General features: G+C 50.5%; 1 protein-coding gene across 1 annotated transcript in view; it reads right to left on the bottom strand.

The window, feature by feature from the left end:
• AJAP1 (adherens junctions associated protein 1) overlaps positions 1 to 27,605 on the bottom strand; it is a gene marked incomplete at its 5' end in the record, with an annotated part of 116,138 nt that extends 88,533 nt beyond the window's left edge. The window contains one exon of the mRNA XM_079696925.1: positions 27,577 to 27,605. Coding sequence (XP_079553051.1) covers positions 27,577 to 27,605 — 29 coding nt within the window. The remainder of the gene's footprint in view (positions 1 to 27,576) is intronic.
• Between the last annotated feature and the right edge of the window lie 274 nt (positions 27,606 to 27,879).

Below are 27,879 nucleotides of genomic sequence, written 5' to 3'. Positions count from 1 at the left end.
CAGGCTTTTGCTGCCTTTGGACTTGAACTAAAACCTTAGTTCTTCTCTGGGTCTCAAGCCTGATGGCTTTTGAACTGGAACTTACAGCATCGGCACTCCTGGGTCTCCAGCTGGCTGAATGCAGATCTTGGGATGTGTCAGGTTCCAGAGTCATGTAAGTCAATTCCTTATAATAAATCTCTTTTTATATGTATGTATATATATATATATATATATATATATATATATATATATATATATATATATATATGTATATTCTTTTTGTTCTGCTTCTCTGGAGAACACTAATACAACTGGTGTCTTTATAAGAAGAAAGTGAAGGAACACAGAGACACAGACAAAAGTAAGCCATGCTAAGACAAAGGCTGAGATTGGAGTGATGCAGCCACAAGCCAAGGAATGTTAAAGATTGTCAGAAACTGGAAGAGGCGAGGAAGGATTCTTCCTTAGGGTCTTCAGAGGGGGCGTGGCCCTGCTGACACCTTGGTCTTTGACCTCTGGCCTCCAGAACTTTGATATAATAAACTCCTATTGTTTAAAACCCCCGCCTTTGGGGTCCTTTGTTATGGCAGCCCAAAAAAACTAATCAGCTGGTGTCACTTATGATCTGAGATCCCTACCTAAGAGTCCAAGACATGAGGATCTTTCATTCATTCATTCACTGACCCATCAAATATTTATTGAATGTCTGCTCTTTGAACGTCTCTGTTCTGGAGTCTGGGGACACAGGATACAACTCTCTGACCTCGTGGGGTTTACATTCTAGGGATAGGAGACAGGCAAAACACAAATCAAGTAAATGGTATGGTGGACCCGACAGTGAAGAGGGCTGTTGAGAAATGACTGCATCAGGACGTGCGCTACAAAACACTCAGGAGGGTGCTGTCTGAAGTCAGGTGGTGTACCTTTAAGACTGGGGGGAGCTGGGGATGCATGGCATAGAGCTGTCCCCCAGGGTCCTAGTCAGCAGCTTGTTCTTGGCCTTCAGGGGTGAAACAGGTATGGGTGTGCACACTTGACCTCAGATACCTGCTGTGTGTCTTTGGGCAAGTTACTGAACCTCTCTGAGAATTCGTTTTCTCAGCTGTTAAAAGGGGATGATGATAGGCTTGTTGTGAGTATGAGATATTTCAAGGTAGGTGTACCTTGCCCATGGTCCTATTATGTTCACAAATGTCAGCGATTATTTGGAACCCCCAGCAGAGCAGTTTACCACAGTGGGGGACCATCCTCATGATCTCTGCCTCTTGGTGTCCATGCTTTATATAATTCACTCCCATGAGTGTGGGTAGGACCTGGGACTCCCCTCTAACCAACAGAAAGCAGGAAAGATGGTGATGTCGCTTCCAGGATAGCATCACTTAAGATTCTAGCATCCCTCTTGCTAAGGGACGCTCCCTCTCACTGGCTTTGAAGAAGCCAGCTGCCACGTTGCAGGCTACCACGTGGAGAGGGCCACAGGGTGAAGGGTCAACAGCCAGCAAGAAATGGAGCCCTCGGTCAGGCAGTCTTCAAGGAGCTGCAACAGCCAGAGGCTTGGCAGTGGGTCCTTCCCCAGTTGAGCCCTCAGAAGAGACCACAGCCCCAGCCTACAGCTGACGACAGCTTGCCCAGAGCCCAGCTAGGCCAGGCCAGGCTCCAGACCCACAGAAAGTGGGAAATCATACATATGAATTGTTTTAAGCCACTGAGTTTGTGGTGCTTTGTTATGCAGTCATGGATAACTAATACAAACACTGCTCATCTTTAGAAACAGGCCAGGCCCTGCAGTGCACAAAGCTGGACCGATTCACTGATGTGAGCGATACACACACTTTCTGTTCCAGGCACCTTTCTACGTGATTCACAAATACACACTCTTCCTCAACTGAACCTGCAAAAATCCCAAGAATTGGGGTCACAGGGAAGATTCATAAGGGAGAATGTGATGTGGCCCCCAGTGCTGAAGACAGGGTCATCCCTTTACATGTTGCAGGAGATGCTTCAGTCGGTCCCACTGGGGGCTGCTGAAGCCACCACTTACTGGTTCCCTGTGCTGATCCACACTCACCAAGCCCCCTACCGGAAGAAAACCCACTATTCACGAGAACAACAGAAGTACCACACTCCACATTTATATCTTATATTTGGCCATGCAGCATGGCTTGAGGGATCTTAGTTCCCTGACCAGGGATCAAATGCAGGGCTCTGGCACTGAAAGCTTGGAGTCCTAACCACTAGACAGCCAGGGAATTCTCTAATATTTTGTCTTAAAATTAGTGAATTGGCATTCTGATTTGAACCAGTAGTTAGCTCCAAGGACCACCATAGACAGAGGAAAAAAGTGGTTCATTTTCATCATTTATGGGATGGATATATTTACTATTGTCTCTTAATGACCCAAACATGTACTCACACATACATTTTTTTTTTTTTTTTTTTTTTTTGCGGTACACAGGCCTCTCACCATTGTGGTCTCTCCCGCTGCGGAGCACAGGCTCCGGACGCGCGAGCTTAGCAGCCATGGCTCACGGGCCCAGCCGCTCCGCGGCATGTGGGATCTTCCCGGACTGGGGCACGAACCCGTGTCCCCTGCATCGGCAGGCGGACTCTCAACCACTGTGCCACCAGGGAAGCCCTCACACATACATTTTTTTTTTAAATTTCATGTCGTTTTCATTGGGAACATTAGCTGGTTCCTTCTTATATATAGGCCAGTCTCTTCCACCCCATGTGAATCTCCGCCGACTGACTTGAAAAGAGTTTCTCCTGCAAACCACAGCTTCACGCCCACTGCAGGCCAGCTTTGGTTTCAGATGTTGGGATTTTTTTTTTTTTTTTTTCCTTTCTAATCCTTCTTTCCCTTCTTAACCCCCTCTCTGTCCTCCACTTGGCAAAGCAGAGTGGGTCAGGAGAGGGTGGGGTGCCCTCTGGGAAGAGAAGAGAAAAGCCACTGACCATCTCCCGTGGAGACCCTCCTCTATTTGAACAGCTCACTTACTACAAATAAAAGCAATTAATCTCAGCAGCAGGCTCGACAGCAGCTGCACACACCAGGCAGCCTCTCTATTAGGGGAAGCAGGGGCGTGAGGTCAGAATCCTCAGCCTTTGGGAGCCAAACAAGCTAGAACGCGCCTGAGATCACAGCCCACCCCGACTGTCTACTGGGGTCTCCCCTCTGCACCGTCCCTGCCACCTGCCACTCAGCCCGGGCTTACATGCCTCTTCTAGCGGGGAGCTCACTCTCTCCATGATCCGGTGATTGCATCACTGGACACCTCCTGCAACAATGATGTCATTGTTTACCTTGAACTAATCTCAGCCACCCTGGGACTCCTGCCCACGTTTCCGTCCAGTCACAGGGTCCACACATGCTCCTACACAGCCCTGCTGACTGGGAACCTCAGCTCACACAGCGCAGGTCCCCTCCTGACTCTCCCAAGCCTTCCCTCCTCCTAGATGAACAAACCGCTCCAATGTGCCCATGTGTTCAGTCCATCTATCACTCACCCGTCCACGACTGGGTCAACCAACCCTGTGCAGACACCCGCTGAGGATGCGCCAGGCCTGTGCTGGGTGCTGGGACCCAGCAGGGGTGAGTCTGACAGAGCTCTGCTCTCCTGGAGCATCTGTCCCAGTGGAAGGAACCAGAGGGTCAACGAGGCCACGTTAGGTGGTCCCCAGTATCCTACAAACACGGAACTGTGGGATGGGGTCTTGGGGAGGGTGGGCTTGGACACGGACGGCCAGGGACATACGTCGGGACAGAGGTCTGGGGGTGAGAACAAACAAGCCAAAGCAAACGCTGGGTACTGGGACCCTCCAGAGGGTCGCTTCTGCTTCTGGAAAGTCCTCTCCATGGTTTTGAGTGGGACAGGCTCAGCCTGGTCATCTCTGTGATGGAACAGGAAGGAGGGTGGTGGGCACGGGTCAGGGTCTCTGCAGTCACCTTCTGACCTGCCCCCCGAGTGTGGGCAAGACCACCAGCAGGGTTGCCTCTTTGCAGGCAGAGCCTGGCACCGTCTTCTCCACGAAGGGCCGGGACAGGTGGGCGGGGCTGGGAGGGCATAGCGGTCGGTCCCAAGAAGCCAGGATGAGTCAAGAAAACAAAAGTGAGCTGGTGCTTCTGCAGGTGGAGACTTTTACCACCTCCCTCCCTTCCCCACCAAAATCGAGCCCCAACCCCCAGGGCTGGGCAAAGGCTTAACCTCCTACTCACACCCAACAGAAAGCAGCTCACAGTGGCAGTTTTGCCCATTGCTCTTTTTTTTTTTTTTTTAACTTCTGGAGCCAACACCACTGCATCTATATTACCCACTCCTAGCAAATTCAATAACGCAATACCCCCATTGGCATCTACAGGCTAAAATCCTCACATTGCCCTTTTCTGGTGCCTGGCCCTTGGCGAGACACTGGAAGACAAGGCCTGTTTGAGGGCTGTGTCATCCCTGAAACCCGGATGACAGACGCACAGGGGACCCAACGATTGATCCCCGGTCTCCTTCCCTCGGCCCATCTGTCCCACCCCCAGATCAATGTCCAGGGAGTCTCTGGGTTGCAGTTCACAAGAATCTGCCTTCCTTCTTCCTTCTGATGTCTATATTATTTGAAAGCGGACTTCACAGGGTCCCTTTACTGTCTCTGAGAAGGGCTGGTGCAGAAGTTGAACTCAGGGACCCCAGGAGGACAGAAGCGAGGGTCAGTCTCCCCAGCCAGCTGGACCGGAAACTTCACATACGACGGTGACGCAACAAGACCCATCTCGGGAGCCAGTAGCCTCTTCTGGAATTCTTTGCCAAAGTTTGAATTTGTCGTAAATAAACTCAATTTTCACTCCCTTCACACAAATCATCTTTTTTTGGAACTGGTTTAAAAAAAAAAAAAAGAAGATGAAGAAAAAAAAAACGAGCAAGTGCATAGGAGATGAGGGAATTGGAGGAGTGTGACTAATACACAGGCACCAAAATGAAATGAGGCAAACTCACGGTGCCCACTGATCTCTGCAGCACGAGAACCAAGCGGCAAAGGGTCCTCTCCTGAAAGAGGCTGAGCATCCAAAAGCCACAGAGGAGGAGGCGGAGCAGCGAGTGACCGACGGGGCTGCTGTCCCTGGGCAAGGACACAAGCTTCCTCTCCAGCGCAAGTGTCTGAGTCCCTGCAGGAAACAAGGCAGCTTTGATGCTGTTTCTTGCAGCAACTTCACTGGACACCCCAGGACGTCCTGCTGATTCAAGGAGAAACCATTCTCCATCTGTTATTCTGCCCAGAAGGACTTCAGGGCAACATTTAACTGGCTTTGGCTACACCACTGTCCACAGTGGGATTATGTGGGACCCTCAGACCCCGGTGTAAGGCACGCTGTGTAGTAAAGGATTTAACCATGACCGAAGAGGTCTGCCCTTTGCCTATGGCCACTGGGAGGTGGGTCCAGGCCCTGGGAATGTCCTGCCTGATAAGAGTGTCTTCCTGGGGGCTTGGCCACCAAACAGTCTAACAGTCTGATTTGGTGGCGGGGGGGAGGTTGTGCCTCACAGTATCTGCTTGACCTCCCAAGGGACTGGAGACTGAGGTCAGCCACGTGGGCCGCCAACCAGGTGTATGTGACCAAGCGCCAGAGAAAACTTTGGACACCAAGACTCAGGTGAGCTTCCCTGGGGGACAACACTCCACATGCACTGTCATACACTGTCACCAGGAAAGTGAGATGTCCTGACTCACGGGGAAGGGACAGCTGGGAGTCTGTGTTCGGCTCCTTCCTGCACTCCACCCGTGCATCTCTGCCCGTGGCTGATTTTAACCTGCATCCTTTCCCTGTAATAAACCTTAACTGCGAGTATAAGAGCTTTTCTGAGTTCTGGGAGAGCCTCTAGCAAATTACTGGACCTGAGGGTGGTACTGAGGACCCCCAAAGGCTGCAGTTGGTGTCGGAAGTGGGAGTGGTCCTGGGGCCCCCAAACACCAGACCCCATGTAGGAAGTGACAGTGATCCTGGGGGTAGCACCCTCTGACTCTGCATAAGCATGCTCCCATCGCTGGCCCCTGAGGGGCTCAGGAGAGGGACGGTGGCTGGAGAGGAGGGCACAGTATGAGCTCTGGGTCCTGCCCCCTCCCTCCTGTCCTGACGCTCTGACATCTGGGCCCCACGGGGAAGGGAGAGCGTTCTCCAGCCTGCAGGAGATGCTGGAGCCAGCACCCCAGACAACGTCTCCATGGCCACATGGCAACATGATTCACGCCCTGTGCAGAATCTGTGTTTGAAAACGCTGAATGTCAAGAAGGAAGAGCAGAAGTAGGCAACGAGACAGAAATAGGCACATGCAGATGAAAGGAGGCTTTTGTTTGCACAGAACTTTCTGCCAGAGACCCCGAAATATGGAGATGGGAGGCAGAGGAGGGCGTAGCCTGCTTACTCCACCCTGTCCCCTGTGCAGTCAGAACTGGGGCTCTGCAATCTCTTCCTCAAACCTGAGCTCCAGGCCAGTGTCCAAGAGCTTCTGCCCACTGTGTGCAAAGCCCCAGCCAGCTGTCCTTCTGGTCAGAAAGTGCACCCTTGTGTCTGACTTCAGTCCTTCACGCCACTGCCAGCACCTCTGCTTTCCCCCTGACCTCTGAACTCACAGCAGGGATCAGCAAACTGTTTCTGGAAAAGCCCAGAGAGCAAGTGATTAAGGCTTGTGGGCTGGGTAGGGGTCTCTGGTACAACCACTCAAGCCTGTTCTTTGTAGCACAAAAGCAATCACAGACAATACGCAGGTGAGGGGGTGTGGCCATGTAATAAAACTTTATTTATAAAATCAGGCAGCAGTGGGATATGGCCCTCAGAGTGTGGTTTGCTGGCCCCTGACCTACATAATAGCTCCTAAAGCCCAAAGGTTCTCACTGAATCCTCTCTCCAGTGCCCTCTCCCTGCCCACTGTCCTGAGCTGCAACCCAGGCTCTCAGCCTGTTTGCAATCTCCAAGACTAGGGCATCCAGATTTAGCAAATGAAAATACAGGATGCCCAGCTACATTTGCATTTCAGAAAATCAACAGCTCTTTCTTAGTACAAGGATATCTTGTAAAACTTGGGACATACTTATACCAAAAATGTATTTGTTGTTTGTCTGAAATTCAAACATAACTAGGCATCCTGTATTTTATCTGGCTGCCCTATGTGGGGCCAATGCAGTTCAATGCAGTCCATGAAAGCCCCCAAATTCTCTGCTCCTGACTCAGGAGTGGAGCCTCTCCTGAACCACTAATTCTGAGAAAGCCTTAGGCGAGGGAAGGAGAGAAAGGAAGAAAGAAGGAGATGGGGAGAAGAGAGAGAGGAGGAGTGGGGCAGGGGGAAGACAACTGGACATCCAGGGCACCTCGTGACCTAAGTCATTTGTATCAGTCAGCTACACTGCATAACAAATTGCACCTGTACTACAAACTTAGCAGCTTGAAACACCACAGAACCTCAGTTCTGTGGGTCTGAGTCCAGAGTGGCATGGATGGTCCCCTGCTCAGAGTTGCACAGCTCACATCAAGGCACTGACAAGCTGCATCTCCTTCTGGAGACCCCGGGGAAGGGTCCTCTTCTGAGGTCACTCAGGCAGCCAGTAGAATCCGGTCCCCGTGGTTACAGGACGGAGGTCTCTGTTTCCTTGATGGGTGGCCCTCTCCATATCCACACCACGGCACACCCTTCTAATGGTTCGAATCTCCCTGCTTCCCTGCTGCATCTCTCCATCTTTCTGTCTCAGGATTTAGGGACATGTATGGTCACATTGGAGCCACTTGGATAAGCCAGGATAATCTCCCTATTTTAGGATCAACTGATTAGTGACCTTAATTACCTCTGCAAAGTCCCCTTTGTGTTCAGGTGGCATATTCGGGGCAAAGCATTGCATCATAGTCACAGACCAGGACCTGCTTGGGAGCCACAATTCTCTCCCATCACCCACTGGGACATACACCACTGGGGACCCCTTAATGCACCAGAAAGACACGGCCCCTTCCCTGGAAATGATCTTGGAGAGAGCTGACATTTGCAATGGAAGCATCTCTACCCTGGGTTCCGGTCCCTGGGAATGGCTGCTTTGGGGCTATCTGAGGAGTTTCTGCCAGACATTCTGCTCCCAGACTTTCAGGCTTAGAGGCTTACCATCATCAGAAGCACAGTGCAGGGTCCCCAGCAGAAACAGACTATATCCCAACACCATATGGGCAAAGCTCCTACAGAAACAGACTTCCATCCCTGTAGAACCCCCAAGACTGGAACATCTGACTGTGTGTGGCCCTGTGGCTCCTGGAGGTTCGGCTGTTTCATTTTTGTTCAATGTGTGTGGAGCCTTTCATGCTCCAGTGATTGGGGGTCCAATAGCCTTGGTAACATCTGGCAGACAAAAGGTCCAGCCATGGCAGGTACGAGTCACCCCGACTGCCCCCTCCACCCAGTACAGACATGGGCTCCACGACAACCCCCCATCATGGTCCACACCCGGGAGACAGCCAGTACTTAGCTTAAATTACACATCCTAACAATTCCCAAGCAGCTCAGAGAGCCTCAAGCCACAGAAACCAGGGATGGTGGCTGAGGGGTTCTCAAAGACTCCACCCAATGGGGAAGGACAGTGCTCTGGAGAGCTCACTCCCAAAAGTATCATCCTTGCTGCAGCACCTGTGTGCAGGTGGGAGGTCTGCACTGCAGGTCCCCACTTAGACCATCACAATGAAAGCAGGCTCTAACCAGCTTCCCTGTGAAACTCTGTGTTCCCATTAATTACATTTTCTGGTTACCCACGGATTCAATTTTGTTCCGTCTGCAGATCTAAAAAAGCAAGAAAAATAATGGGCTAATACCTTTTAGATTTAGAAGCATGGCTAACAAGGTTTCCATGTCATCGTGCCAATGTCCTTGGATGAACGGGGATATGACGTGAGCACAGAATCGGGAGGGCATTGGGAGAAGGACTGCAGGGCCTGGGAGAGGTCCTTCTCCCCCACCTCCTGGGCTGTGATGGGGAAAGGCAGGCCTGTCCTGAGCCCTCGGCCCCACACCTGTTCGATGGGAAGACCCAGGTTCCGACGCTCTGACGGGCATGAGTGTTAAGCAAGACCGTGCATTCACGCTACGTGATACATCGTAAGCTCCTGGTAACATTTGCCTGCTGTTGCTATTTTTATGAAGGCTGTCATCCTCGTATCAATATTATCATCACCATTATGCTTTGGACCTCAGTTTCTTCCACTTTAAAATGAGCAAAATCACCCAACCTTATTCATGACTGTGAACAAGTGAAATGATGCATGGGATGTGTGATGCAAACTCTAAAATACCAGGAAGTGTTACTATTACCATCACCTCCACCGAGGAGGAATGACGAATAAGGTTCAGGACATTTTCTCAAATGATCTCCATGCCAGGACATCCCTTAAAAGATGTTTTCCTAAAACTTAAATCCCCCTATTGACATGGTGGGCTGTTGTTTGCTTTTTCCCTTCCTCCAAAAGGGAGAGGGCAAAAGAACATTCTGGAAAACCACGTTCCAGTTAATTTGGGATTGTTCCTGATCTCACACTTTTCCTTCACCTGTCGCCCAGCAGGTTCTTAGGACTGGAAACCACAGATGGATGAGGTCGGGTGGTGAGACCTTCATCGGGTTGCTTATCAGGGACCTGGCACTGGACCAGAGGGGTGGCAGTGTCCCAGGAGCCAGGAGCAGAGTGCACATCGCACTTCTGTGCTAGCAAGATGCAGCTCTCAAGGAAAGGCAACAGACTCAAGAAGCCGGGTCATCACCAGGGAAACTCCAAGTTCACAGCCCATGGCTGGGTCACAGAGGTCTCACCTAACTGTGGGATCCAGGCTGGCATCTCACTGAAAGGATAAACGTCGGCTCAGGTGTTTTTCAATAGACCACATGGCTCAGCTCTGAGGTCCAGGAAGAGGGGAAAGCAAAAGCCACCGAGAATAAAATTCATCCCAGGGGCAACTGCTTTAATCCACTCCCCAAATGGCTCATAATCCCTCTTTGGTGTAGAGCTTATAAAAAGTGCTGCTTCTCACCCGAGCCTCTTCCCTAGGGATGTGTTAGGAGTAAATATGAAACAGCTGCTTCATGCCCAGGGCTCCTGCTAGCACTGGGACCACAGGCAAAGCGGAAACCTGGCTGCTCTGTGATGGGGTAGGGGTTGGGGTCGGCTCCGTCACTGGGCAGCCAGGCGCTGGGCTGTGTTTTTCACGCAGTGACCATCCTCCCAGCCCCATATGGGGTGACAGCCCCATCCCTCACATGAGGATACTGGAGGGACCATGGGAACTGCCCAAGATCACACAAGTGGCGCAGCTATTTCCAACCCAGGCAGGTGTGGATGAAATTCATGTTTGGGAAGTGCCTACATGTAGGCACACACCCCAAAGAATCGAAAACAGGGTTTGAAACAGACACTTGTAAGCTCGCGTTCATAGCAGCACTATTCACAATAGCCAAAGGTGAAACAACCCAAATCACTGCCCATGAATGAATGGAAAACAAAATGTCCATCCATACAATGGAATATTATTCAGCCATAAAAAGGAATGAAGCACTGACTCAGGCTACATTTGGATGAGTGAAAGAAGCCAGACACCAAAGGTCACATGCTGTATGATCTCATTTATATGAACTGTCCAGAATAGGCAATTCCAGAGACTGAAAGCAGATTGGTAGTTGCCAGGGGATGAGGGAGGGGAAATGGAGAGTGACAGCTAATGGGTACCAAGTTTCCCTTTTTAAGATGAAAATAGTCTGGGACTAGCTAGTGGTGATGGTTGCACAATATTGTGTTTGTACTAAACTCCACTGAAATGTACATTTTAAAACAGTTAATTTTGTTATGTGAATTTCACCTCAATTTAAAAAAAAAATAAAAAAGGAGTGTTGGCTGAGTCTGGATCCCTCCTGGTGGCCGAGTCTGGGTCCCTCCTGTGAAATCCAAAGATTCCCTGTGGCCACTGCCATAAATTCTACCTGCTTGTGACTCAGTAGGACTCTGGAATTCCTACACAAGAGGGGGTCTTAGAATGATGGGAGGGGCTGAAGGAGATTATGGAGGGGGCTGATTCGAAGTCCACCCTTCCCATCACCTCTAGGAGCTGCCATGGACATCAGCCCTGGAGGCACCCCGTCTCCCAGGTGGGGGCTCCCGGCTTCAGGACACGCACAACATGCAGAACAAGAGAAGGATGTGCTGTGCTCTCCCCGGTGTCCCCCTCCCAGGACTGGGGTTAGACAGCTGGCTGCCCGGGAGTCTGGTCAAGCTCCTCTGCTGACTTTGCAAGACCTTTAGAAAAACTGCTTAACCTTGCTCCGCCTCAGTTTACCCATCTGTGACATCAAGCTGATGACGTCTCCTGACCTGGGAGAGCTGTGGAGAGATTCTGTCAATTAAAGTTTTTGAACTGCTTGGTAGCTGACGGATGAAAAGGGCAAAGATTTGTTAATTGGGGATTTTCACGTCCACTGATGCCTTACACCCACTCCGCTACACAACACACACGTACCACACACCCCACAGACCCAGATACACAAACACACACACACCTCCACATACACACCCCTACGCCACACACACACACCACACAGACCCAGATACAAAAACACACACACACCTACATGTACACACCCCTACACACACAGAGACACACAAAGACACACAAAACCTAACATACACCCCACAATCATAGACACACACACACACCCCACAACACACAGACCCCCACACACACCTATATACATACCCCCACATACACACACCCCACACAGATACACACCTACACACAGACACCCCAGCTCTCTCTTTAAGCTACTTTAAGAAGAGGGCCTTCATCTTTTCTGCTACGCAGGTTTGGACCCACATGTGGGCAAAGGAAGCAGCGACCGCGATGACATTATTTGAGGAGGGACCAATCCCCCAGTCTTCCCTTTCCTACTGGAAAGTTCCACCTTGACTCGGCACTGTTGGTTGGTCACCTGGCCCTGCCCACTCCCGGCACCTGTGCTCCTCCTAGGGGTGGGGGGGCATCCTCACAAAGTCACTGACCCTTAGGTGTCCCCCAGGCCCCTGGCTGTGAAGCACATGCACCATAAGTACTCTTTGAGCTACAGCAGCCACCCTGCGCCCTCTGTCTGGACACACCCTCCTCCTCCTTCCAGATGGGGGCCAAGTGCCACCTCCTCCAGGAAGTCTTCCCAGCAGCTCCTGCTTCTTCCTCTCAGCTCCTGCAATTCCACCTACACCTCTGGTCCCACTCTGATGAAAAGTCCCTGCAGGGCCAGAGAGGGTCCCTTGTCTTCGCGGCCAGCACATCACAGCAACAGGGGCAGGCCACCATGCCTGCTGAATGAAGGCTGCAGGAGAAACTCTCCCTCGGCCCCGTCAGGCCTGGAGCCAGCCTGAGCTGCGGTCCTGGGGCAGCACACCCTCCGGGCGCCACATAGTGGCTGGTGCGACAAAAACACAGCCCTGATCTCCCCCATGACCCTGGGGACGAGAACCTGGGAAACGGATGCCAGCTGCGTGAGCTTGAGCCTCAGGTTTTCTAGAGCATCAGGCTTCTGTGAAGAGACTCAAATTAGCCTGAAAATGCTAAGGGAAGGAGGAAGCTGGGGACAGGGTAGTAACGGGCAGTAAATTAGCCCAGGGCCGGGCTTTCATCAAGGGCGTGCCAGCGGCCCCCGATACCCGCCCGGTGTGATACCACAGCGCTAGGGAGGGGCCGGCGCCTAATGGGGCCATTCCATCAACGTTTTCTGGGATTTTGAAATGTGGTGTCATAAAAATAAACATGCTTACTCTTGTCTTTGCATAATTGGCTCCCTAAAGAATCCTTGCATTCTGAAAGCCACCGTGTCCCTCGGCAGGAAGCACAGCTTTTTTCAGCATCTGGGTACAGTCCTGCATTTTCTCTTTACAAAAAAGAGGGGGGTGAGAGGAGTGAGGGAAACAGACTCCTGGGTGGATCCTCCCCCGCATCACAGTGTGCTCCTTGCTAAGCAGGAGAGCGTGGTCTTCAGCTGGGCTGGAGGCTGAGGCTTTTGTCACAGTCTGGTCCCATGGTTCCTGGAGGCTCCTTGTAAGTATGCAAGATATAACCCTACGTAGTCACTGATTCTTATTTAGAAAAGTCAGTTTTGTAAAATAGTGGCTGCGCACCGATGAAGCCCATCAGCCATCCCCGGGTAATTCCTTGCCTAAGATGGCTTTTTGCATCAGTTTGGGAGATTGGATCCACAGGAGAACATTCACTTTTGATCACGGGTGCAGCCAGGCCGGGAGGGCAGTGATGAGACTCGTCAGAGTGAGCTGTGTTTATTCAGGTGCTCGAACGGGACCCCAAGGGAGCCCAGCAGAGCTTCACCCAAAGGTTCATTTAAGGAAAGAGAAGCAGGTGTGGAATCACCCTGCTCCATCTCCAAAATCATGGCTATCTCCCAGGACCATCCTTGACCTGTGTGAGGTGACGTTGCCAGCCCACCCCCAGTAGGTGGGCGTGGTCCGGAGGTTCTGCAGCCAACACAGCAAACCCAAAAGCTCTGGACCTGCACTGTCTCTTTCATCTGAAATGATAGCTGTTGTTGGAAGACAGTCCATGAGGGTGGAGTTCCCTAAAATGGCACCACTGCCCCACTAGAAGAAAGCACACGATCCCAAATAAGCACAGCTGCCCCCCTTAGGCTGCCTCAGCTATGCCGGCTGAGTGCAGGAGGACGCTTTGTGGTGGGGAAGCTTTTTGCAGGACCACCTGCCAACCCCCTCCCCTCCACCTCCAAGCCACAGGCTGCCTCCGTCCAGCCACAGGAGCCACCCCCAGGCCAGCTAGGAGCTCTTGCTCTAATGAGTCAAAATGTTTCCCTTCACAGGAGCTTTGTACCAAGGCAGAATGGAAAACTTTGTCCTGGTCTTTATCTCGCCAAAATGCAGCACCTTGGGGAGACACAATCGACACTCAGTAAATGTGCATCACATGAAAAATGAACAAATAAACAATGGCTTCTGTGTAGCCAGCTCTTCTCTTCAGAGCAAAGGTAAGGGGCAAATCCAAAGCCAGAGGTGGAATCCCGGACACCCGGCTTGTGCATTTCCACTAAATGAATAACACACCAAGGGCTTCTCTGACCCCCAGCCCTGCCAAAGCATTTACATCGATGGCTACAAAGTACACGGGGTGGAGAAAGAAATGGAAACAATGTTCACAGCAGTGTTATTTGTATTAGCCACAAAGTCGCAACAAGCCAAATGTCCATCAAGAGATGAATGGATAAACCAAGTGCGGTATGTCCAAAAAATGGAATGCTACCCAGAAATAAAGAAGCCCACAATGTAGACAAACCTCAAGAACACTATGCGAAGTGAAGAAAACCAGACAAAAAAAGTCTGGTTCTGTTTAGAGGAAATGCTCAGAACAGGCAAATCTATAGAGCCAAAAGTCAGATGAGGGGTTGCTTGAGGCTGGGGGTAGGAATGGGATTAACTGTGAAGAGTACAAGGGATCTTACTGGGGGGGGATGGGCATGTTCTAAGATGACTACAATGATGGTTGCACACACAGTAAGTTTACTAGAAGTTGAATTGTATACTTAAAATGGGTGAATGTTATGATACTTAAATTATACCTCAATAAACGCACGCACGCACACATGCACGCGGTGGTGGGCAATACTTTTTTTTTTTTTTTTTTTTGCGGTACGCGGGCCTCTCACCATTGTGGCCTCTCCCATTGCGGAGCACAGGCTCCAGATGCACAGGCTCAGCGGCCGTGGTTCACGGGCCCAGCCGCTGCGCAGCATGTGGGATCTTCCCGGACCGGGGCACGAACCCGTGTCCCCTGCATTGGCAGGTGGACTCTCAACCACTGCACCACCAGGGAAGCCCTGGGCAATCCTTTTTATCCAGACTTCTAAGTTATGTTAAACCCAGCTTTCTCACTGTGGTCATTCATTAATTCCCAGTTTTAATTTCACAAGAGCTTTCAAGAGAGGCTTCCTTGGATTTGGTGACATATTTATTTTTAATTAGTAAATAGATTGAATAACTGTATCTGTGGCACAGGTATGTTTTCATCAATGACATTTTATGAATTCTTTGCTGCAAAATCATCTCTCACTTAGACTACAAAACTTTTACCTAAAATTGTGGGTGCCTGAAGGACTTGTAATGTCAGAGTCAGGGCTAGATCCACAAAGTGCTGACCTGACATCACAGCATCTGGGTCCTTCTCGGCTTTATGTTTGGTTTTGTTTAAATCTTATTTTGTTTCTCTCAGAAGGGCAATGTGTTACTTAATCAGGGGAGTGAGAAGGAGATTTTATATAAAACATGGGAGCCATAGGGGTCAGTGGGAAGAGCATGCATGGACCCTGGAATCCATGAAACTTGGATTCAAATCTCAGCTCCCCCACTAGCCAGCTGTGTGACCTTGGGCAAATCACTTAACCTCTCTGAGCTTCAGTTTCCTCCTTTGTAAAATGAGAGCAGCAACACCTGCCTTGCAGAGTCGTCATGTGGATCCTGAGGACAGACTGAAATGGTATAGATTGGCTGGGTCACTTAGTGCAAAGCCGGCTTATGGAAAGGTCTGGAACTACTGTGTTTCAGTGCCTCCTAGCTGAACATAAAAGGACAGAAAAAGAGAAGTAACAGGTCTGGTTCATGGGACCTCAGAGGCTCAGAGTCCAACCTGACATAGAGTTTTCCACTGCATTACCCAACTTCATTCCACAAGCATTAATAAAGCGCATATGTGCGTACACACACACACACACACACACACACACTCCAGTTCTTTTATCATAAAGACCAAATGAAGTGAAAACAGCAAAGACACAAACGAACACTATGCCTTCACAAACTCGAGGCTCTTGTCTTACTGATATAGAAACAGGAAACCAACTGTTCTTGTGTTTCCTTGGAGCATGGTCTTGATGCCACCCTATGTGCCAGGGCAGGAAAGTGGGGCTGTCCCCAAAAAGGCTGCACTATTTTCAGAGCTGACCTGATTTATGTAAGGATCTGGACAGCTCTTCTTATCCAATAATTATGCACCAGGTCATTCATTACTGTCACTGGTAAAGGATCTCATCACATTAGCAACACCGCACGTTCATATGCTGCTGTATTTTGCACGCTGAAAAGTGTGGCAGAATCAAAACAGCAAATTTGGTAATTTTTTTACCCCTTTTCCCATTTCCACATCACCTATGACTGTCATTAAATCCAAATACATGGTGCCTAAAGAGGGAACACACACACACACACACACAATCAGATGTTAACCTTTGACAGTGAGGTAGAGAACACTAGTTTAATGAAACTTTTTATTTTGAGTTAATTATAGGTTCACAAGTGCTACAAGACATAACACAGAGAAATCCTGTGCACCCTTACTCAGTTCCCCTAGTGGTAACATCTTACAACACCACACTACAATGTTATAAGCAAGATACTGACAAGGATGCAGTCAAGACAGAAAGCTTCCCATCACCACAAAGGTCCCCGATGTTGTCCTGTTATAGCTATTCTCCTCCCTTCTATCTCTCTCTCTCTAACCCCTGACAGCTAGGACCGTGTTCTCCATTTCTATAATGTTGCCATTTCAAGAATGCTATGGAATCATCATATAGCATGTAATCCTTGAGGTTGGCTTTTTTTTCACTCAGAGTAATTCTCTGGAGGTTCATGCAAGCTGTTGCATGTACCAATAGTTTCCTCATTTTTATTGCTGGATACTATTCCGTGGTGTGAAGGTACCATGATGTGTTTAGCCACTCACCTCCCTTAAGGGCACCTGGGTTGTTTCCAATTTGAGACTTTATAAAGAAAGCTGCTATAAACATTCACCTACAAGTTTTTGTGTAAACAGAATTCTTCATTTCTCTGGCATAAATGCCCAAGAGTGAAATGCTCAACTGTATGGCACCTGCATGTTTAATTTAATAAGAAACTACCAAAGTGCTTTCTGGAGTGGTTGTAACATTTTACCTTCCCACCAGCAGTGTATGAGGGATCCAGTTTCTCCACATTCTCGCCAGGATTTGGTGTCAATATTTTTAATTTTAACCATTCTGGTAGATGCATAGTAATGTCTCATTATGGTTTCAACTGCATTTGTCTAATGGCCAGTGATGTTGAACATCTTTCCACATGCTTTTTTACCGTCTAAATATCCTCTTTGGTGCAACATCCCATCATGACTTTACTTGTTTCTAATTAGATTGTTCCATTTTTTTACTGTGAGTTTTGAAAGATCTTCATGTATTTTGGATACTAGTTCTTTGTCAAATATGTGGTTTGCAAATATTCTCTCCTCCTCCTTCCCTGAAGCTTGTCTTTTTATCCTCATAAAAGAGTCTTTCACAAAGCCAATTTAAAAATTTTGATGATGTCAAATTTATCAGTTTTTCCTTTTATGGATTGTGCTTTTGGAGTCAAGTCTAAGAACTATTTGTGTAGCCCCATATCTTTCAGATTTTCTCTTTTTTTCCCTAAAAGTTTTATAATCACATTTTACATTTAATTGTGTGACCCATTATGGGTTAATTTTGTTAAGGTGAGGATTTCTTTTTCTTTTTTGGCTACGAATGTCCTTTTGTTCCAGTACCATTTGTTGAAAATGCTATCTTTCCTCCACTAAATTTGCACCTTTGTCAAAAATCAACTGTGCATATTTGTGGGAGTCTATCACTGGATTCTCTATTCTGCTTCATTTATCTGTATATCTACCCTTTCATTGATACTACACAGTCTTGATAATGGTAGCTGTATAATGTCTTACAATCAGATAGATGGACCCCTCTCACTTTATTATTCATTTTCAAAACTGTTGCAGTTATTCTAGTTCCTTTACGTTTACATAAAAATTTTAGAATTATCTATATGTGCAAATATTTTGCTGGGATTTTGATAAGAATTGTGTTAAACCTCTATATCAATCTGAGAAGAAGTGACATTCATACCATGTTGAGTCTTCCCATCCACGAACATTGTATGTCTCTCCATTTATTTAGACTTTCTTTGATTTCTTCCATCAGCATTGTGTAGTTCTCAGCATACAAGTTGTCAGCATAAGTTTCGTTAGATTTACAGTGAGATATTTCATTTTTTGAGCAACTGTAAATGGTATTGCATTTTTTCATTTCAGTGTCCATGTGTTAACTACTAATAGATAGAAATACAATCCATTCTTGTACATTTATCTGGTATCCTGCAACCTTGCTGAATTCACTTATTAATTTTAGGAGTTTTTTTTAACAGATTATGTGAGATGTTCTATGTAGACAATGATATCCTCTGCAAATAGGAAAAGTTTCATTTCTTCCTTTCTGTATGTCTTTTATTTCCTTTTCTTCCTGTATCACACTGGCTAGAATTTCCAACATTATGTTGAATAATAGTGGTGAGAGTGAACATCCTTGTCTTGTTCCTGGTCTCAGGGGAAAAGTGTCCAGTTTCTCAACATTAAGTGTGAAGTCAGTGGTAGTTTTTTATAGATGTTTTTTATCAAGTTGAGGAAGTGCTCCTCTATTGCTTTTTTCTAGGAGTTCCTATCATAGATAGGTGTAGAATTTATCAAACACATATGATCATATAATTTTTCTTTTTTAGCCTTTTCTTATGATAGATTGCACTGACTGATTTCCAAATATTGAACCATCCTTGCATCCATGGAATGAACCCCACTCTGCCATGGTATACACTTCTTTTTACACATTGCTGAATTTGCATATTTGTTAATATTTTGTTAAGGATTTTCTTGGTCTATTTTCACAAACCATATTGGTCCATAGAATTGAGAATGTTAGTTTTGGGGGTTTTTTGTTTGTTTGTTCTTTAATAGCACTTTCCTGCTGCCAGGACTTTTCCACTGAGACCTTCCCTTCCTCCAACCTAAGTATTCTTTTATAAGGACCAGGGATTCCATGAAATACCATGAAAATTCCATGCAGGGCCCTGGTATACTGTGGCCCATCAATCACTACTGAACTCCTGAGAGCCCACTCCTGGAGACACTGGTGATTAGTCCTCCTTCACCCTTCTTTTGCTAGAATCTTCACAACAGCTGACAAAGCATTATGTCCATTTGAAGAAGTTGCACCATTGGATTTGGTCAAAAGAAGGCATTTGATCTGCAATTCAGTTGCCCCAAAGTTCCCTTAGATTGAATTTAGGGATCTTACAATGAACCTGTGCCCTGCTTAACTATATCTGTGCATTCAAAAAGATTTAGATGAGATCAAAATGGGAGCTTTCTCAGAGCTCAAAGAGTTTACAATTTAATTTAGATAGAGCTCCCAAATTGTGGAATTGCCCCGCAATACAAATTCTTTATTTGTATTGTGAAGGAAAGGATGACCACTTAGGGCACCTCAGCAAAGTACACTCTCTTCACAAATCATGCCCCACTGCCAGGAAGCGGTGCCCAGTGCTGAGACCTTGCACTTAGTAAGTGCCCCATCAGTGTTTTCTGAAGGCACAGGGTGGGCTGGTCAATGCAAGGGCGCTCCCTCCAAATCCCTTCAAGAGCCCTGTCACACCCGTGCAGCACTGGTAGGCAGCCCACCAGCCCCGTTGGAATAAGCTTCCTCTCTGCACATTTGTCAGAAGCCAGGTCCCTAATGTGGTGTGTTCCAGGCTTCCTCATCCAGACCCTCAGTCTGGTGAACATAGCAAGTTCCCTCCTACAGGAGTTTTGTTTAAAACCTGATCTCTTCACCTGGAGCTCCTGATAATAAGTGCTTTGATGCCCACTGGCCCCTAAACTCCCCAAAGACACACCCACTCCACCCACACCACACACACGCACACATACACACACACACCTACTTCTACAAAGTTCCTAAAGGTCTTCATTGAAACCAGGCCTTGTGATTCACCATCTCTCCTCCTCCCATGGGCCCCAGGTGTCACGGGTAGTAGCATTGGTAACAGATGCTGGGGGGGCAGGAGAGAGGATGGAGGCCCCCCCCTCAGGTCAGGTCCAGTGAATGTGCGCTGCTGGAGCTACGAGGGGCCACCCAGATGTCTGTCACCCCAGGGTGTGTTCATTCCAGTTGCTGGCTCTGGGGCACATTTCGGGAACATCCCTCCAGGAGGTCAGCTCTCCTTTCTGACAGGTGGCACGGCTTCTGAGCTCAGCAAGCTCTTTCACTGGTCCTTCCTCTCCAACAACGGACCCCACCCTGTGACCCCTCTGTTACAAACGCCCTCTTCAGTTCTTCAAAAGCGTTTCATTACAGTGTGGGACCCCGGCCGGTATGAAGGACCTGCTTGCACAGCCCAGCTCCCTCTCCACACCGAGGGCCCCTGATGGCAGCAGCCACTGCCCTCCCCCCAGCTCACTGTTCCGCCTCCGGCCCTGGCACTGACCCGGCACAGAGCTGTCATCAGCAAACACCCACTGTTGAATTAGGAGGGCTGCTAGCCAGACTGGCCCTCCTCGGAGCTCTTACTACTGGAGCAATGGTGCCAATATCACACACTGGCTGGGGAGGGGGTGGTCTCTAAACATTTACTTTTCTCACTTCTGAATTTCCATAGGAAAACGTCCAATATGACAGCTTCTTACCCACGGGTCCATTGAGCCCACTAAAAGTGACTACTTCAGCAGGAGATGTGCTGTGCAAATAAACCACACTCTTGATTTCCAAGACTGAGAGCAGCATAAGAACATAAAATGAATCCTCAGCAGTACAGTTTTAGGTTGACTACACCTTGAAATGATATTTTGCATATATTGGAAAAATTAAATGTCATTCAACTTGATTTCACCTGTATTTTTTTTTCTTTTATTTTTTCTTTTAATGTGGCTACTGGAAATTTTCAAAATACCAATGCGGCCCATATAGTATTTCTACTGAACAGTGCTAATCTCTACTCCGATAAGAGTATTTTTACCCCCACACTTATTTCCCCCTCCATTATTGGAGTGAGGGGTCTTTAGGGGCAGAAACCCACTCATTTCCTGGTCTGCGCAGCATCTGCTCAGGGTCAGGCAGCCCCGGGTGCTCAGGAAGTGAGGAATAAACTAAACGAGTGATATGAGTGAACGCAGAGATCAGGGCATTTCTCTACGTTTTACAGACATTTACAGCAGACGTGTTTTCTGGACTAGAGTCATCATGCTGTACATGGCATCCAGTACATGACATCCAGTAAATAACTCAGTCCTTCCCAGGACTGATTTATTTTATTACTGGAATTTGTACCTTTGGCCCCTTTACCCATTTCATACCCCCCACCCCTACCCCTACCCCTACCCCTGGCAACCACCAATCTGTTGCTGCATGGCATATTTAAAAGTTGTTGAGTAGAACTCAAAAGTTCTTTTTTGTTTGTTTTCTTATTTTTTTAATTATTTTTTTAATTGAAGTATAGTTGATTTACAATGTCTTGCTAGTTTCAGGTGTACAGCAAAGTGATTCAGATATAGATATATAGATATAGATATAGATATATTCATTCCTTTTCGGATCTTTTTCCCTTATAAGTTATTACAAACTGCTGAGTAGACTTCCCTGTGCTATATAGTAGGTCCTTGTTGATGATCTATTTTATATATAGTAGTGTGTACCTGTTAATCCCAACCTCCTAATTTATCCCTCTCTCCCCCCAAAAAGTTCTTATCTTAAGGAAAAAAATCTGTAACTATGTGTAGTGATGGATGTTAACTAGATTTACTGTGCTGCTCATTTCATATGTATGCAAGTATGGAATCATTATGTTGTTCACCTGAAACTAATACACTGTTTATGAAAGTCATACCTCAAATTTTTTTAAAAGCTTGCATATTTTATTCAAATGCAGTGCAAACTCCATAGCTCACATTTAAGACAGGAGCAGACATGTCGAGGTGTGTATGTGTCACTAACTTCCCTCAACATACTCCACCTGCCCACCTGGACTCATACTGACCAGAACCTTCTCTTTCAGGTGAACTAGCCCTGCTCCTAGTTAGTCCCTAGTAGGTACATAAACTGTCCCAGTTCCGCAAGAAAGCCGACGGGGACTGGAGACCTCAGCCCACTATAAGGACGATAAGTTTGCCTTTTGCCCCTGATCTGCACCTCCGTGTCTCCCGGTCCTCCCTTGGTGATACCTTAGTTCCTCCATCCCACTGCTGGACCTGTGCCACCTGCCTTCGTGTTCTCTTCCCTCCTACACCCACCTTTCCTCTCAGAAAGTTACAAAGTAGATGCGCTCGCTCCTACTGAACTGGTAATAACTGAAAGCACTCAGTGGGATATTTTTTCGTGAACATGTCTACATTCCACTTGTGACTAAATCTCAGCCAAATGAATGAACCTCTAATGGTGGAATTGTGAGCACTAGTAAATGAGGTTAAAGAAGTTCTATATTTATTGGGGGCAGGACAGAGTCTCAACCTAAGGCCGGCCCTGGCTGGGCATTCCTTTCCTGAGTCTCAGTTTGTAGTCAGGGATGAGTAACCACAAGGGCAAGACTTGTAAAGCAAGGGCACTGTGCCAGGCAGCAAACTGACTCATTCACAGACAGCTCCTGAGCATCGACTAAGTGGTAGCACTCTTCTCAAGAGGTGATGAAGGATGAGACAGTCCCTGCCCTCACGAGCCCACAGTCCACAGATCCTCCCTACTGCCAGTGAGGGAGCCTGAGCACAGGAGCACCACTGCCAGCTGAAGACCCTGAGGTCACACACAGGCCTAAACACCAACTCCTTGGGGAGGGCAGGCAGGGAGGGCTCACTGGCCACACGGTCCAGGCTGCTGTCCATTCAGGGCTGGAAACGGTGGGAGAGCAGATGCAGCGAGCCCTACACGCCAGCCCTCCTTGGCTGGCCACCGGAGAGAAAGTGCACCAAATGGCAGAAGCCCCGGTGAGTGGACAGAGCCGGCACGTGAACGGTGGACGGGGAAGGCTGAAGCACAGATGGACCCCGCACGGCTGCCGCCCACCTTTTCTTGGGTGGGAGGGGAGAAGGAAAGAAAGTGACAGCCTCTTGCAAAGTGCACGCATGGGATGGAAATGCAGATACAAGCCCCAGCCCCTCCTCCCCCAGCCCCCTTGGTGCTGCAGCAGGACCCTATTCTTTGCCAATACACGACACCCTGGTGGTACCCAGGTCAGTGGGCTGGGGCCAACAGGGCAGGCGGGATGGATGCCGCCGTTCCCACGGCCCTCCAGTCCGGCCTCTCTTTGGGTCACGTTGGAGATATGTGTCAGCTATGAAGATCCCCACAGATGAATGGTAGGTTTCTGACCTCTCACCATCCACAGGGCCCTTTCCAAAGAGAGAAGCACCATTCGCCACCTAGCCACTTCCTTGCACCTGCTGGGGCATCCAATTAACTCAGCTGTTCCAGAGGCTGCTGGGAGACAATTCGGTGGCTAGCCCCTGCTCCCTCCCCTGCCCACCAGCAGCAGTAGGGGTGAGTCCTGCACACTCTTCTGTAACCAGGACCCAAGGGCCCCCAGAGCTCTGACGTGGGTGGACTGCAGCCTCTGACGTTCTATGAACTGAGAGTTAATCCAAGGTATGTAACCACCACTCCCCACAGGGCGGCCTTCTGACTCACTGGCTCCTTAGAATTCCAGGGGGTCTCGGAGAGAGAGAGAGTCAGGGGGCAGTGGGGTCTGTCTACTCCAGCTGCAGCGAGCCCTCCTCCTGCCTTCCCCTCCCGTCTGATTGGCATCGGGCAGGAGAAACCCTCTCGAGCCAGACTTCAAACATGAAAATCTAGATCAAGGATATATTTGGCTTTCCAAGCTAATCTCTACATCAATTTGGTCTCTACTGAGTTGTAGCCCTTTGAAGAAAACTTGGCAACTACGTTTGGAAAGCAGATGACACTTACATAACCCCAGGCAGGAGCCCAGGGGCTCTGGGAGGCTCAGCACTGGTCGGCCGGGTCGGGGTTTCGTGTTCACCCACTTCATCGTGACCCAGGGTGCAGCTTTGACCCATCATGCTCTGGGCACCCTGTGGTTTTCCTACCAAACAGCCAGGGAAATGAAGGATTGAGGAAGCACCACCAGCCCACACCTGCCAAACACCTTGATGGCGCCCGGGTCAGTGGGCTGGAGACCATGAGGGCGGGACGGGATCCCACTGTTCCCGCTGCCATCTGAGGGACCCCATCTAGGAGGATGCAGGATGTGGTGGGGAAGCAAACCGCTCCCTCTCCAGGGACCAGGAGACAGGCGTCTCAGGGAGGTGTGGAGCTGTCTCTGCTCGCAAGCTGCCTTGCCCTGATCCCCACTTCTGTGCCCTCTTTGGTGCACAGAAGAAAAGGAAGGAGATGATTAAAAGAAATCAACCTAAGGGACAGACTGGAAGGAGGCCACTGCCCCCGCCTCTGCTTGGACAGTGGATCCCCTGGGTGGGGGTGCGCGTGAGGGGAGGGGGATGTACCCGCGTGGCAGGGAGGATGTGAGCGGCCTCCTAAAATGGTGATTTATTCCAGCAATATTGTCCCGGAGGAGTATCACGGCCACTGACACTCAAGGGATTCCAGTGGCAATCAATTTGGTACCAGCAGCTGGAAGTGGGCACGAGCCAGGACTGACGAGGAGGGCAAGGTCTGTGGACAGAGCCTCTGAGTCCATCCTCTAAAGCCTGGATGCACAGCCCCAGCTGCTGGAGCACTTTACAGGTGGGGATGGGGACAGCCAACCCACTGGGACTGTTCACTGAGGCCTGAACGTGGTACCCCGTGGCTGGCAGAGGCCTGGGGAGCTGTGAAGCGCCCAGTGAAGGAAGAGAGTCACGTTATGTTGCTATAGACCCACCCCCCAGGCACCCCCAGGGCCTTCAGAACAGAAGGGGCGACAGAACCTTAGGCTGGAAGAACAGGCAGAGGGACAGCAAGGGACACAGCCTGGGAGGAGCATGGCACCAGCTAGCCTTTGCCCCCCTGAGGATACCTCCAGGCAAGTGTCTTGCACGCTCCAAGCCCCAAAGCTGCAACGTGGAGGGCCCTGGCCTCAGAGGCCACTCACAAGCAGACAGCCAAACTCCAAAATCTGCACCGCTTGCTGAGTAAGCATCCCCTCCAAGCTGCTCCTAGAACGAGCTCTGATGCAGCTGGCCAGGCTCTGGATCCACCTTCAAGAGATACCTTTATCTGAGCTGACAGACGGTATTTTTGGAGCTTTGCTACAACGACCACCAAAAAGGCATAAAAACAGCTCCAAAAGACTCAATCTGTTCCTCCTCCTTGGAAGAAAAGGCTCCACGCACAGCTCATTTCCAACACACGAGCAAAAATCCAAGCCCAGACTTTGCCTCGGAAGTCAGAGCTGAGAGGCCTCACTCAGGTCCTGCCCAGAACTGCCTTCTGTCACCTGGGCCCCAGGTTCCGTGTTTGCCTGACCTAACCAGGCCCGAAACCGGGCAGCAGGACACCCAGCGTTCACCTCGGGAGCCATGGAGGGGCTTGGGAGCAAAGGTGACGGGTTGTGTTCAAGGAAAAAGCGCATTACCAGGTCTCAGGCAAGCCATCCCTGGCTTTCAGTGACTGTTACCCTGTGCCTGGTGAGACGCAAAAGCACAGACCCTCCAAGCACGGCCCCTTCTCCTGGCCAGGGGATGGCTCGCGGACATGACCGAGCTGTCTCCTGTCAGCCTCCCAGAGAGGGGACAGCCTGTCCTCAGAGGCACATTTACAGAAAATCTATTCTGCTAACACTGAAGGGAAAAAACCAAAAGGTCAAACTTCAAAATCACCAACAGAACTATTTCCTAAAGCAAAGTCCCAAGTAGATCTCATTCGGGGATGCTTTAGTGGAACCGTTTTAGCGAATTTTGAACGCGCAGAGAGGTTTTTTTTTTTTTTTCTGTGATATTTACTCTCCTCTCTCTTTATCAGAATGTACTAATCTTTCAATCTAGCCAGTTAGTAATAAAAAAAGATGTCAGTTCAAATAACTTCCCGGCAGTCAATCAGGAAGGTAGTGCCAGACAGCAGCTCAGGAGGCATCTGGGAGCTGAAGGTGCACACGCCCCCCCTCCTCCACAGAGCAGGGACCCCTTTGATCTTTCCAAAGGCCCTGGGGTCTGGCTGAGACCCGGGAGGCAGATGGCAAGGCACCTGGAAGGGGTCACCCGGGCAGAGCTGCCCTCGCTCTATTTAGTCTGCATCCCAGAACGGCTGGCTGAGCCTACACCTTAGCTAGTTTGAGCACAGGACATCGATTCAGGCAGAGCCAATATCCAACGCAATCTGCTTCAGGATAAACCTTTTAAAGCCCAGCCCACTGAACACGACCTGGCCACCAAGACAAGCAATGCCCCTTTCCAGAAAAACGCCAATGATAACATTTGACAGCTGTCACTAGATGTTTTAAACAGTCTTTACCCCAGGAGTGGGGAATTGTCTCATAAAACAAGGGTAGCCAGGAAACGCTTGGCGGGCTCCGTCTGCTTCCAGTTTCTCAAAATCAGGACGCGCATTTGATTCTCCCTTCAGCTCGCTCCCCGCCCCCCACCCCGAGCTTTTATCGGGCGGCGATGGGGGCGGCTCAGGCACCGGCTCCGGCAAAGACCGGCCCCTTTCTCCCCAACGCAGGAGCGCAGTGCATCCCAGTGGGCAAACTCGAGAACGGCACTCTTGCTTTCCCTGCCTCCGCCTGTGTCCTCCTAGGTCTCGGATGCAATCCGGGACCCAAACGCACCAGCTCCGCGGAGCCCCCCGGCAGGAGGGCGATGGCTTGGAGGCACTCTGCCCCGCCAAGGGGACAACTGCCCTGCTGGGTCCCAGGCCTCTCGAGGCAGGGGCTGAAACCCGAGCACCACTGGCAGGCGGATAAAGTTTGCCGAAAAGGGTCTCCCTGGGTACCCCCACCGGGGGCTCCGAGCTCGAACCCCCTCTTCCAGCCGGCCCTGGAGTCCGGGACACAGACAAGCCCCCGGGGCGCTCCTGGGGTGTTTGCCTGCGGGAGGGGGGTGCCCGTAGGGAGTGCCCGCCCGCCCTCCCCCAGAGCCGCCCGCCCCAGCTGCCCGCCAGCTGTGCGCGCCCGTCGGGCCCGGAGGTCACCGGCAAACAGCTGGATCGGCAGCTGGGAGCCCGGCAGGCCCCTGCTCAGTCAGCCACGGGGCCCCGAGGAAGGGGAAAGGCGGGCGGCGGGGCTATCAGGCTTTGGTTTGCTCCAACTCCTCTTGCCAAGCTCTCGCCGGGAGGCCGGAACCCTGGCTTTCCCCGGCAGCGCCGGCCCCCGCCCTGGGTCCACGGCCCGCCGCGCCCAGCGGCCCGCGCCTCGCCTGGGCCCCGGGGAGGAGGCGCGCCGGGGCGGCCGGCCAGCACACTGCGCTGCTGGCGCCGGGAGCCGCGGGTGCGCCCGGCCGGCCCCAGAACCCAGGAAACTGGAGCGGGGCGCCCCTGCCCCGACCCGGACGCGCGGAGCCCGGGAGAACCGGCCGCCCCCGGCGGGGCCACGGGACTCAGAGCTCCGGACCGGAGCCCTGACCCGGCTCCAGGGGCACCGGCTGGCCGTTCGCGGGGAGCGGAGAGGGGGTCCCTTTATTCGGAACACCGAGCAAAGCGACGCTTCAGCCCGGCTCGGTACCGACGCACCCGCGCGCCCACACGCTTCCCGGTGCCGGCCGGGTCGCTCACCTGAGTCCTAAAAGCTGTTGAATCCACATGGTCACGTTTCGCGGAGCAGAGCCTCAGATCTCGCTCGCCCCGGCCATCTGCGCGGCGCCCGCGCCCGCTCGCTTCCGTCCCGCGGCGCCGGTCTCCGGCTCTCGGTCCGCCGCCGCCCGCTGCCCGCCGCCCGCCGGCCGCGGGGCGCAGAGCGAGTCAGAGCGCGGCCGCGCGGGGCTCCATGCCGGCCGGCGCGCCGCCGCCGTTGGGGCGCATGGTTCAGGCGGGGCGGCCCGCGGGGGCGCACATCCTCCGGCCCGGGCGCGGAGCTCG

Source organism: Hyperoodon ampullatus (assembly GCF_949752795.1).
Source record: "Hyperoodon ampullatus genome assembly, chromosome: 2".
In the NCBI taxonomy this organism is placed as follows: domain Eukaryota; kingdom Metazoa; phylum Chordata; class Mammalia; order Artiodactyla; family Ziphiidae; genus Hyperoodon; species Hyperoodon ampullatus.
This window is presented reverse-complemented; position numbering and strand designations above follow the sequence as displayed.